The 13,759-nt window shown below is 44.6% G+C and overlaps 1 protein-coding gene across 2 annotated transcripts in view; it reads right to left on the bottom strand.

Moving 5' to 3' along the window:
* Positions 1-13,759, bottom strand: part of PAPPA (pappalysin 1) — a 183,562-nt gene that overhangs the window by 41,139 nt on the left and 128,664 nt on the right. For both annotated transcript variants that reach the window (XM_009475824.2, XM_087753259.1), the window contains exon 14: positions 4,443-4,611. In XM_009475824.2, coding sequence (XP_009474099.1) covers positions 4,443-4,611 — 169 coding nt within the window. The remainder of the gene's footprint in view (positions 1-4,442; positions 4,612-13,759) is intronic.

Raw genomic sequence — 13,759 nt, 5'->3', positions numbered from 1 at the left:
GCTGCTGAGATGCAGTATGGTGCACAAGGGAGTTTCTCTAATGACAGGGCTGCACATCAGATGTACCTCTACAGAACACCAAATAAACAGTGCAAATTCAGAATCCAGAATATAACACAAAAATTTAAACAGAAGCCATATCTGTGCATGACAGTCACACCTTACAGAAAATGGGCAAGAATGTTTTGCCCAAGCTAATGCTTTTGAGAGTATTTCAGCTGCAGCCGTGGTCTTTATTAGCAGAAAGCTGCAGGACACTACAGCCTGCTGGAAATGCAATGTGCCTGGGGTCACTCCTCCTTGGAAGGGATCCCTCATTACAGCTCTACTCCCACTGCACTTTATTTCTGCCCCTGTTCTAGAACTTGATGTGAGGGGGGCGGGGGGAAAGAGTCTCTCCACATTTTCATTTCTGGGTTTTTCCCCATGGCACTTTCCCAACAAAAACACTAACCAAATCTGGAAGAGTCACTTTCTTCCAGACCCATATGCCTTTTCCTCTTCCTGGCACACTGGCAAGGCCATTCCCACACAGAAAAGCTGTGCCCATGTGGGTAAGACCCTGGCTTCTCAGCTTTTTCCAGTAATTTGTTCCACACTTTGTACGATGGAGGCTGAGGTTTTCAAGGTCAGACATAATAATGGCACATTTTAGAGCATGTCTGTCATGTCATCACGTCAAGCAATTGGAGCACATGCATTTCTGCAGCAGAACATAACGGAGAACATTCCCCACAATGGAAACAAAGACTAGTGGCTTTGACTGAGAGCACAGAGGACAATCCTAACATGGAAATTATTGCAGATGCAACCCACCAGCTTTCAGCTTCTCCCTCTTCCAATGTCCCACCCGAAGGTGGGATCATTGCAGGGCAGGACCCCAGGTTGCTGAACAGGAGCCCGGCTCTCCCCGACACCACGCTGCACCTCGGGGGTATTTCCAATAGCCAGCCTGAGCAGCGCTGCCTTTGGATCCGGCACTGGGTCTTTGTGGCAGCATCTGCATCTCCCAACTAAAGCCTGGGCAGGCACGTTCCTGTTTCACCTGTCTGATCTGACAAGGTCACCCAGCTCACAGCAGTCCATATGAAGCACTTGGCTTTCTCATCTGGTTTATTAGCTGTCACTTTGGGCATTTTGTGCTGCTTTGACTGGCATCACAGCAACCGCTTCCCTTCATGTCCTGCCTTCCAAAAGAGGCTTACGCAAGGAGGGAGGGCAGGCGGGGAGGAGAAAAGAGGGGAAAAAAACGGGCCTCCAAAGATACAGTGTGCTGTACACTGAAGAGGATGCAAACTTAAACAAATCTGATGCCAGAAAGATTTGTTTCTTGGGACTTTTAACAGCCTGGGAGAATTCATGTCTCCTTCCTGCTGCCCAAGATCCCAGCCGGCTCCTTCTTCAAGCGATGCTTCACGTGTGAAGTTTCCTCTCCTTAAAAATGAACAGCTGTGCCCTCCCCTCTAAGTATTCTTCCACTTCTGCCCACTACTGTGCCTCTAATTGAACCCACATGAGCCGCGCTTTCTTTTCCTGGCATGATTGATGATGCCTTTGCACAACATTAGGGAGCTGCTGGGTTTTAAATAACACCTCTTGACCAGAGCAGCAGTGGTGGTAGCTTCAAGGAGAGATGACAACAACTGAATGAGCTGGGCTTTCAGCGAAGGACAAGGGGGAGGAAAGCAGTGAAAGACAAAGAGGGAAAAGGGGGAGAAGAGAAGAAAGAGCGATGGAGTTGTCAGGGGGGTGGGAAGAAATCGGGGGGAAATGAAAACATCCCAAGATCTTCTTTGTGAGAAAGATACATGAAGGATTTTGCTCCATCACTATACAAACCCTTTTTTGTTGTTGTTGCTGAAGTTCCTAAATGAGGATGAGAGAGCCCAAGAGTCTGCAAACAGCTCAGCTTTTTTTTTTATTTTCAAACAGCAAACAGTTTCTACTGCACATAGTGCTGACGGTTTTTAGGGTTTGGTGATTTTATGGAGTTTTAACAGAATTTGGGAATGGGAGCTTCTCAGAGAGCAGAGATGAATGAATTTTTTTCCCTAAGACTGATTAAAATGGTGGCTTCAGAAGACACAGAGGCCAGAAAGTGCAGAAACTGTTAAGATTTTCAAAGACCCCTTAGATGTAAAAGACTGATTTGAAATGTGACTTGTGCCCCTACATCTCTGAGGTGCTTTTGAAAATTTTGCTTTTAATTCTCTGTTCACCCTTTTTTTTCTACCTTTCAGTGAAATACCGAAGACAAATGTCTAAATGCTAAACCAGGGTGTTTTCACTGGTCTGTCAATCACCTTCATCGGCATGCAGCGGCCATGGGCCACCGATGTTCAGTCTGCTCTCTGAGACATTGCACCTCACCTCAGCCTCCTTCCTACCCAAGAGTGTGAAACATCAGCATGTGCAAAGCTACTTTCCTTCCTCCTCTTCCTCATGCAGCTCTCCACAGTCAGTTAAATGAGAAAAAAAATAGCTCTAGATCCTCAAATCAGTCAAATAAGCAAAATATCCAACTAAATGACAACAGTGAAACAACCAGCAGCTTTGTGCAAGGTTCCTCAATCACAGCAGAAAGTCCCTTTAACCATAGATAACAAACCACATGCCCTATCTCATCTCCAAATGCTTGTGATCAGAAGGGGAGCTGAAGCTGGGAAGCAATTGTGGAAGGAGCACAATGCAACTCAGTACAACACAATATGAGGAATCCAAATCACGGATTCCGGACTTTCTTGGCTAATTCATTTCTTACCTACACGTTCCACAAGTTCTGGCTTGAAGCATCTGACACAAAGAAATAAAATGAGACAACAGTAAAAGAAAATGCCTGTTCCTTTTCAATAGATCTCCGAAGCACATGAATAAACTTTTAAAGCACATGTTTAAGGTGCTTAGCTGAACATGGATATCTTTAAGATGCTCCACTCCTTCCCTGATTTGAACACTGAATGCACAGCACTGAGCAAAACAAAGCCATTGGCCTCAGGGGTTTTATCAGTGGAAAAAAGACGATGAAGTGCAATAGTAGACCAGGGTGAGAGGAAGCATGTTGTAATAGGCAGTGAATCACGTTAGCTAGGGGTGCTAAAATCCTCCACTCCTATCATATGAGTCTGATCAAGGCTCTGAAACCAAACTTCTCAGAGCAAACCCATATACCATTGGCTGAGCCTCCCCAAAAGGTACTTCTTGCATTTAAATAACACAGTGCTGGTGAAACATGTTTAGGCTGTTTTATTTGGTTTGGGATTCCTGTGTGCTCAATGTACAGATCCCTTCTAACTATTTCCTGGTTCAGCCATTCAGGCTCGTTTGAGAACTTGTTTTCTGTTCTGTAAAAATGCTCAGCTGGAGCTGGGGTTCTGGTGCTGATGCCAATTAGGATGGAAGAGGCCCAGCTCGCGGGGTCCTGTATTTGTTTTGTAATTGAGTTGAAAGGGCTGACTCATTCCCCTCCACTCTGTCTCCCCCCTCTGCGAGCTGATGAAGAACACAGTATTTCACAAATACAGACAGGCTGCTGAGCGCGGCTGCCTGCCCCCAGCCCTCCCCAGCCCCAGATGTGTGTGCTGGCCCGACAACAGGCGAGAAGGTGCCGATGGGGGAAACCACCCCCACATTGTGCTCACGGGATCCAGCAGCATTTAGGCATGAGAGCACAAACCGGGGTGCCTGCCCTGCACACATGTATCCCGTGCAACCTGCTCCCAGTGGCATGCCGAGGCTGGGCAATGCTGCACATACACCTCGTCCACCTCCACCAGCACAAAGGACCTGCATTTTTTTAATGTTTAAAGAAATTGATAGTTTCCCTCAATATCCCACTCACTACATCAAGACACGCTGCCTTTGTAGGACTGGATTATTAATGCATGGCTTAGAGGAGATGACGAGCACTCCCTGGCTCACTGGGGTAGGTTTTCAGTGCTTTGTTTGGAAGTAAAAAGGTTTGGGTGCTTTTTCCACCCCCTCGATACCATGCATTTCTGCAGTGTCAGGGTGTGGTTGGGAGCAGATGGACTGAAACACTGCAAAGGAGTTAAGACATTGTTAGACTCAACCCGAGGAATAAAAATGAGATATTTTGCCCAGAAACTGGTTGTGCAAAAAAGAAAACACCCCACCCCCAAAAAAACAACCTGAGAAACACTGTTTGGCTGAGTAGAGCCAGTGAGATCAGAGAAGGCCTGAACACATATTTAAACCTTTGGGGTTGAAAATTTCTAAATTTGGGGAACATCTGAGCTTTGCTCACTGTCAGTACCTCTTCCTACAGAGTCAGATGGCTCCTATTCTGATGAGAAGCAGTAGGATAAAGCCTTGTCCCAAGGCTGAGCTGAGATTTTGGGTTTTAGGCTGGGTTATTTCTCAATTTCTCAACATCTGTTTGCTCATCCCCGTCTTGTGGGTCGTACAAAACCAGCAGAACAAACCTGGCTCTTGCTGAGATCATCGTCTCGCTGGACTTGCAAAATGTAGCCTGTCTTGCAGCTCACGTTGCACTGGGCACCGTTGTACCACCCACCACTGGTGCAGTTCACCAGCGCGTTCTCGATCTCCAGCTTTTGGCAGTCGGTGGCTTCACAGGAGTAGTGGACACAGCTAGGTGGGAGACAAGAAGTAGTATTTTTATTCAATTCATTTAATGAATTCCACAAGAGCAAGCGTATCTCACTGACAAACTCATCACTTGTCAGGCAGCAGGTACACAGACTGCATACCGAACCCGACTCAGCAAAGGGCTCCTCACCGACAAGCACACCCTCTTAATTATGTCTTCCAAAGGACAGGGAGAGTGGTAATGGTGATGACAATGAAAGCAAATTACAGGTCTTGTGACAAAAGGGAAGAGCCTGCCAATTCTGCAGAATTTCTGTTCAGTAATATTCAACTGCACTGTGGCCTTCCTACTCCTGTACCAACATCCATCCATCCATCCATCCACCCATCCATCCATCCCACGAGAGCACTCTCCCTCTAAGAGCTGTCTTTATGCCCCATCCAATTTTAAATCTCTGCTGAATTCAGGAGTGCCCGATATTGCTAGTGATAACTGTGCATGTGTGTACATGTGAGGAGGGGTTTCTGTGATAGACACTCTTATCTTTGAGAAACTTGATTGAAATCAACACATTCGTTTTATTCCAATTCACGAGGAACACCAAACATCAGCTGTGTAGCTGTGTTGATAAGCTCTTATCAAGCTCAGCAGCATGTTGTCATTTCAGATCTCTCCAGTTGCTGTCCTGCTATCCATAACATGTTTCCCTGGATGGAAACTGTCTGCTCTCCCTACAATAAATTATTGTAACATTTAGCAAAACTTGTGAAAGAGGTTTTTGTTTTATTTTTGTATACACAGACATGTCTGGTTGACAGAAAATCTTTCACCATCTCTGATGACCTGAGTCAAACATTATAGCACATGTTCAAATGTGAGTATGGGGCAGTCCCTTAGCTAAAGGGTAATGAAAATGCTGAGAGTCTTAAAGCATGATGGTAGATTTCGACTAGATATAAGGAAGAAATTTTTTACAATGAGGGTGATGAAACACTGGAACAGGTTGCCCAGAGAGGTGGTAGATGCCCCATCGCTGGCAACATTCAAGGCCAGGCTAGATGGGGCTCTGAGCAACCTGATCTAGTTGAAGATGCCCCTGGTCACTGCAGGGGGGGTTGGACTAGATGGCCTTTAAAGGTCCCTTCCATCCCAAACTATTCTATGATTCCATGTGCAAGGATGTTTTATTGGATTTCCCCCAAAATTAACCCCCCAAATTTCTGGGGTTAAGGATTCCTACAAGGTGATATGCCTCTGCTGAAAATTAAAATGAATTTAAATTAAATACAGTTAAGTTAATTCTGAGGAGGGAAAACCTTGACTTATTTCACCATATACATGGGTAGGGAAGAACCTGAAACACAGAAAGTTATAGAAAGAAGGGAAAGCAATGTATCAATACACATATTTTCAAATGGATTACAAGCAAGGTATTCCTGTCTCCTAGGAAAAGGGTTAACAGCCACCAAAACCCATCCACCTTAGTAAGCACAGGACTTAGCATGTACACGGTGTTTTGCTGTGTTCAAAGCATTGTGCAGACATTATCTAATTGATTTTCATGACACCCCTGTGAGACACCTGGGCTGGTATTGTTATCCCCATGTTACTGATAGAGAAGCACATCTGCATATGTTTCTGCTGAGCTCTAGATCAGATTAAATGACAGTATGATGTACCTCCACAACTCATTTCTCTGTCCCAGACTAGTGCTACATGGGAAGTGCCCACTGCTTGTAATTTCAGGTTGCTTGTTCAGTGGCAGCCCTTCCCTGTTCAGGTTGCTTGTTCAGTGGCAGCCCTTCCCTGGAGTGCGATGAGACATAAACAATTTCTATGTTCAGAAAGATCTTATTTCCTCGTTGTGCACAAAGTATGGCTGCTGACAGGACTGAGGAAGGAGAATTCCACCTCTGTGTTGGCCAACTCGATGCCCTTGTATGCAACAAACAGCACCCTGTCTATCAGCACTACAACTGTGACGCTCATTACTTCTGCAGAATAGATGATCCTCTGCCTGAGCTGACCTACAGAGAGTGATCCTGCCTTCAGTAGGATCCCTGCCCCCAATAACAAGGGTTTCATACATGTTTTCCAGTCACTGAAACTCATAGACTGACACACAAACTTAAACTGCCATTGATTTCACTTTGCACTGATCAATAAGACTGTGGATGAGATGGTGGAAGAACAAGCGGATAGTATATCCTAGTGCCCAGGTGGGCAGAGAAATTCTCTTGCAGAGAAATGAGGTGAGGAGAACATCCATGTGCAATTGCCTTGTAAATGCCCAATATGAATCACCCAGGAGTGAGAACCACAGACCTTACTCTGTTTTGGCAGCAGCTCCCCAGGCAGCCTCACATACTGTGGCTCCCTGAGCGGAGCAGTACCTTAGTATTGACCTCATGGCACTGCTGGTTGAGTAAGTCACCAATTAACATTAGCAAGAATATCTGAACGTGGATGTTGAGTAAGAGTGTAAATGATCAATGATGTCTTGTCGAATCCTCCCTACATGTGCCAGTTATAGCTACCATGAATGCTAACCATCACTTTGCCCCCCTCCAGTTTTCAGACGGTGAGGCTGCAATACAAGTTCCTCCCGTGCCAGGGCTCCAGGGATGAGGAAGTTGACTCATTGAGGAAAAAAGCAAGTACCATTGCCAAGCCATTCTCAGAAGTACATATTGCAAACCTTCACTGCCCATTGCAAAACTCCCGCAAAATCTGAAAACCTTTCTGCACTAAAGTTGGAAAAATAAAATAATAGCAGACCTATTTCATTTAATATCTTACGTGAATCAATGTGCTACACATCAATGCAGCACTGAATTCAGCCTTGAATGGCTTCAGAGGGAAGGATGAGCCTAAGAAAACCTTTGCGATTTGCACAAAGGGAAATCTGGAGGAACGTCACCGCAGTAAGTGGCATCGCTTTTCATTTCCATCAATGTAAAGGAGAAAAGGAATCTGGTTTCTTGAGTTCATATCAGGACACCAGATGAGCAAGCCTGGGCTTAAAAGTCCTACAGAACTGAAACGCCACAGACAAAGGCATTAAGAAACACTTATTGTGATGTTCTTCTTTCCGTTTACAAGTCCCCTTGTGGTCTTCTTAAATGGCCAGGGAACATTTTTAGCCACCCCCTCCAGGCTCCAGATTATGCCTCGGTTAGCAGATCATCTGGGCAGCTCTCTCTGTCTGTAACTCTATATGAATGACTTCAGTGACAAACAATACAACCATTCACTTTTTGTAAGAAAACAACCACTGTCACCAAATGTTTCCAATTTAAATATTTCTGGTTCTCTAGCTACTGGTTCCAATTTGGTATCAGCTACTGTCAGCCATAAATCCCAATGAATTTTGAAGTCACGATCCTGAATTGAGTTCTGCAAATGCAGAATTAAGAAGGAGAAATTAATATCTCCAAGTAGGAAGTTTAGACAAAGAACCCATCCATATTACAGAATTGTGGGTTACAGAAGCTCTTGCATGGCTACCGCCATTTAACAGTGGTTAATCATCACATGCTCCAGAAACTATGCATTTCTTGGACAAGAAACAATATACAGTATCGGAGAATGAAATCCTGGCATGGGACAGCTTATCCCATTTTCTTGAAATCAAAATTGGGTGACTTCATCAAAACTGCCTATTTCAAATCATCCCTGGTCTATCCTAACTCCCCAAATGCACCTGGGAATTGCTTGCCAGAGTTCGAGCTGGTCTTGACAAAAGCTACGCAAGCAACTCAAGGACCACTTTAACAATTTACTGATATATATGTAACGAACAAGTATTGGTGCCTGAGATATTCCCTGACAGTGTTTATTTTACTAGGTCTGCCCCAGGATTCACCTATTCCTGTTCTTGCCCTGGTAGTGTATGATTTCCTAAAGCAACATTTTCACACCAAGGTGGGTGCAAGGCGCAGTGGATTTCTTGCACACTTTCCACTGTCTGCAGCGTATTAAAATACAGATCAAGGCAAATCAATGACGTAACAAGCCCTGAACTGAGTTAGCTTCACACGTAGGCTGAAGTTCTGAGCCAGTTCTTACTTTATTCAAATCCATTCTGCCCATCCCTAATCTAAATGAGCTCAGTCATTAGCCTCTAAATCTTTATTTCTCTGTGCCAATATTGGCCCCAATTCAGCAAGGCACTTAAATATGTGCTTAACTTCAAAAAGCATGGTTAAGTCCCACTGATAGATTTGACTACAGGGGGATATAAGAAAATAGCTAAGGGCTTTGCTAAATTGGGGTCTTAGTGACACAATCCTAGAAACATTTGTATTTTAACATGTTTATAGAGAATTATAATGATTAACTGGAACTCTTCCTTCCTCACATAAAAACAATCCAGGACTTCCTCTTTTGAAAAGCTTACGGCAGCCAAACTTTCTTTTCCTAACCTTGGGGTCAAGCACTTTTCCAAGACCTCATCTTAACATACTGCCCTAATTATTTGTTTCCTTCATGATAGCTCTGCCACATATATATGCATAGGTGAGCACAAAAGCTTATGGTATACACTTGTTATGAGAAGATCTACAACATTATCTATTGTATATAGGAAAAACTTCCTTTTCCACAGTTCAGGCCAGCCTGGGCTGCAGATCTGAAGCATACTTTGGTTTTGTTCTACGCCACCATACATACAACTCACACAGAGGTAACCTTCTGAGGGTGTTTCTAAAAGATTTATCCTTACAGTGGGTTCGTCTTCTCCTCTGTAGAGATTGCCCTAAAGGCAAGAGCAGGTTCTCTTTCTCTCTAATCCAAACATACATGCACCATATTGAAAAGCAAAGGTGGCTAGCCACATTCCTTGTTGTAGAAATAAAAAAGTATGAACTGCAAAGGTGGCAATGAATTCATCTTCTTCAGTCTTCAGCTAAAACACATTGGTTTCCTTGTACTAACACAAAATCTCAAAAGAACATCTACCCGAATCCTTGGGGCTCGATGGGGACTGATGAACTTGTGCCAACTGTGCGACTGGAAGAAGGATCAAGCATTTTCCTTTTAGGTGTTTGCCTTCAAACCTGGTCCGTGATAGTGACCAAAAGAGTAGCCATCACCTATGGTCACTTCAGCAATCTCACTGCCATACCATTGGGCCTGACTCTGATAACGATCACAACAAAACCTTAATTCCAACTGATAGCGTCAGGAACACAGATAAACCCAGAGATTTATGGAAAACACTTGATCCAGCCCCAGGTAAGCTGTAGGGGAAGGAGAGGTACGAGCTAGCATGTCCCCACTGCTGTCCCCACCACTGGCAGGGCAACATTCTCCCTGGGGACTGGCTCTGCCTTCAGCCTGCCTGCACCCCGTTGTGCGAGATGTTCCTGCCTGGGGGGGGTCCATATTGAATCGATAAAGCTCTCGGAGCCCCTTTGCCCTGCCAGCCTGGAAGCGGGGCCGTGTGCCTGGGGTTAGCAGCCCTGTGGGTCTCCCTGCCAGAGTCTGTCCAGGCAAACAAAGAAAACGCATCGCCTTCCACTTTAATAAAAGCCAAATGACGCTGTTTGCCAATTACCAAAATGGGACGAAGGTTAAAAACCCATTGAATTATAACACATGTCACGGACCAAAGCTTCTATGATTAACAGTTCTGTGAGAAATTCATTAATTTCACCAGAAGCAAGCTGACAGAGATTGCGCTTAATGACAGAACACAGGGCAGGGGAAAGGCAGCTGAATCGGGAAAGAGAAAGCTGCATTAAATCACAAAAAAAAAAGAGACAAGGAGACCCTTTCCCCACCCCCACCCCCCCCTTATAAAAAGGAAAAAAATAACCACAGTTATAAAGGGCAGTTGCATTTTTTCTGCTGCTGAAGTTTTATCTTCATCGTTTCTTGTTGGGGAAGCTGACAAGCAGGAGAGAACAAGACAAAGAGAAGAGCTGGAGTGGGCTATGTCTCCCTGGGGCTTGCTTGGGGCAGCAAAGGGCGAAAGCCAGGAAGATGGCTCTCCGCGGAGGCCAGGGTGAGGACAGGCAATGCCACATTGGCCAGGAGTGCGTCTTGGTCTACAGCGCTGGTCTCCCCCAGCTGCCAACGCCTGGATGTGCACACTTATGGAGAAAGGTGAACCCCAAATCTCCCCTGCAGAAACTATTTTGCAGCCATAACAGTGAGTTTGTACCAAGATTTAACCAACCAAAGAAATGGAAAATCTTTTTGCTACACTAACCAGAAAGCAGAACGCAGGGCACGCACGCTGGTGAGTCGCGGGCAGCCAGAGCCCGCTCCAGGGGAGGGGAGGCTTATCTTCATTAAGAACATGGAGTTAATGCAGAATCAGAAAGCTGGAAACTCCTGAAATCTACAATTCTGACAGCTGAACTGGGGTGTCTACCTGGGCTTTTGTGCCTCCCACCTGCAGTTTCCAGGAGAGGAGCGAACAGCACCAGGCGGGATGAAGGAGGGGACAGGTCTTGTGAACGCAGCAAGGAAATGCCACCAAGGAAAAGCAGCGCTTCACAAGGACTGCCTTGCCAGGCATGGGAGAGCCCCAGCTGGTGTTTCCTACACAGTGAAAAGGACAAAAACCTGATTTCTTAGGAACCGCTGTCAAAGGTAGCCCCAATGCACCAGGCTTTCTTGCTGCTCGAGTGACTGCAGGGTGGGAAATTATACCTCTCCATCTGCACACCCAGTTTCATCGTCCACTCCACGAGGCTAAATAGGAAATAATAAAAGTATAATAATTGGAGCTATAAAGCACGAGAGAAGAACTAACTGGGCCATTATATCTGGTCTGAGGATGCAATATGAAAATAAAGTGTGTCATTTTTACAGCACATCTCCAGCAGTGAGGTAAACTTCTGCTGAAAACAAAAAGAGCCTGTGGTCAACTGCAGCAAAAAACCAACAACTGGAAAAGTACAACTGGAAAGTACAAAGGATTTTTTTTAAACCCTCTATAAATGTCTTCAGAAGGATGGAATGGATTTTCAAAAGAGCTAATGATGATTGAGGACAACTATCTATAAAGTTCAATGGGACTTCTGCATTTAAGCTCCTTTTTCTCTTCTAAAATATTAACTGTAATACATATTTTAGGAAAGAAGAGTGAGCACATGCTTTATTTTCAGTTAAGTTGTCACTAACCCATGGGAGCAATCCATTCACCCTCAAAATAAAAGCTGTGTTAACTTTTAAGGGGTGATATATTTGTTTTCCCTCACATATTTAAAATCTGCACCCTTGTCTAGAAATGCCTGTATCTGGCTGTAAATCCTCTCCAACCAAAATAATTCTCCTTGAAGAGAGAGAAATATCTCTTGTAGAGAGAAGTCAAAAAGCAGGCGAAAATATCCATGTTTACCTAAGGAAAGTGAAAATGGTAAAATTGATGCTTACACATAGGAAGGAAAGTTCCTTTAAAAATTAAATAAATAGTTTAAAAATCTTATTAGGCAAATGCAACAAGTGGGAAAAGGAGAGAAGGGAAGAATGAGTAGTGTGGGACTGGCGGTCAAAGGGGGTCTGATGGGGAGACGGTGAGCACAAGAGGCACAAAACGCACATCCAGCTTCTGAACTGGTTAAGACTAAATTAAAAAAATCCCTCTTTCTACATTCTTCTTGGATTGGGTAAGATAACAAAGGACAAAGATGGCAGGTGACAGCAAAGGCATCACCTATTTCCTGGCTGCACAACTTAATGCACAACTTTCTCTACATCTTGGATACCTGAACTGCCCAGAGTTTCTTGTACAGAAGAAGAAAGCATATATGGTCACCCAAACTGATCCCATCACAAGGCAAATTGAAGATTTTCTGCTATAGCACTGTCATCAATGGAAAAAACCTCACTGATTTCAATTGGCTTTGGATCAGGGCTTTATTTCAGAGAGTTTCTAGTTCCGTGACTGACATGGGAAACTTTATGATCAATCCAGCGTTGTAACCTGCAAGACCTAAAACGTTACTCTGAACAAGCGAGGCTCTGATGAAGTTTTTGAGAGCAAGGGGCTGAGATGGTTCAGTGCATCACGAAAACAAAACAATGCAAAAAAAAACCCCTCAAGAAATAAAAAAAGAGGCAAACGGCGGGTGATTCTTCTTCAAGAGATTTCTAAAGGTTAGTTTGCTGGGCTGCAGAGGCTCACTGAAGCTTTGCCTAAGGGGAATGCATTTTTTATTAAGGAAATAACTTTCTAAACACAGAGCACTTCTAATTTCATAAGTGAACAAATGGTTGAATTCCTACTGAAAACTTGAGAGGCAGGAATGTGGTCCTGCGTCTCAGCCCTCTCAAGCTCCCTGTTGCTTCTCACCATCTCCTTCCAGTGGGTCTTTCTCGCTCTTTTTCCGTCCTGCTCCTGCACTGGGATTTGGCCAAACTTCCACAACTAGACTTCTCATCTGAAACTTGATCCTGCTGTCTTTCGGCCTCTGAATTTATACAACCTATTGCACAGAATGATCAGACTCCTTGAATCTAGGTCAGAACACACTGACTGGATTGATTTAGCTATAGATATACTCCTTTTTTTGAATTTTATTTTCCCTTCCCTCACCCCCTTCTCACCCTCCTGCCTTTCCTGGAATAAAAGCAGGTCCTAAAAACAAGCCAGAACATTATCAAAAAACCTGACAGCTTGCTTAGGAGGCTGAGCAGAGGTTTGCTGGGATATGCAACTTGTTTTACTATTGCTGCCACTATGGTATGACGACTGCTCACAACTTTGAATTCACAAAGGAAAAAAAAAAAATGATTCTTTCAGGGGTTTTGCTAAATTCTCCCCTCTTCTTTTCACTGCCTCACTGAAAGGATCCATGAAGCTGCCGCACCAGAGGCCACGAAAGGTCACAATCTCTGTGGGATGCTGTAAAGCAGAGACTGAGAGGGATTGGTGGTGATCTATTGATGTGTCTGTAATAACAACAAGAATAAAACGGTAGCCATAAACCTTTCATCCTGGGGGGTCCCACAGAGCTTTTCAAAACGTGGGCTGGATTCGGAGAGGTACTGAGGGCCCTTCCCCAGCTATAAAAGTACCACAAATGCTGGTGGCCAAGCACCCGCCGCACAGGGCCGAGCACCTTGCAGGATCCGGTCCCACCAGGGCACAAGCATCACTTTGTCTCCGTGCGACCATTTCCGTGGGAGGTCCCTGTCGCACTTTAGCAGCACAAAGCGGTTTAGATTGAGGCCAGC

The sequence above is a fragment of the Nipponia nippon genome, unplaced genomic scaffold (assembly GCF_047370975.1).
Source record: "Nipponia nippon isolate SJK-2023a ecotype South Korea unplaced genomic scaffold, ASM4737097v1 scaffold_16, whole genome shotgun sequence".
Lineage (NCBI taxonomy): Eukaryota > Metazoa > Chordata > Aves > Pelecaniformes > Threskiornithidae > Nipponia > Nipponia nippon.
The sequence above is the reverse complement of the archived record's forward strand: the minus strand, read 5'-3'. Positions and strand labels throughout refer to the sequence as shown.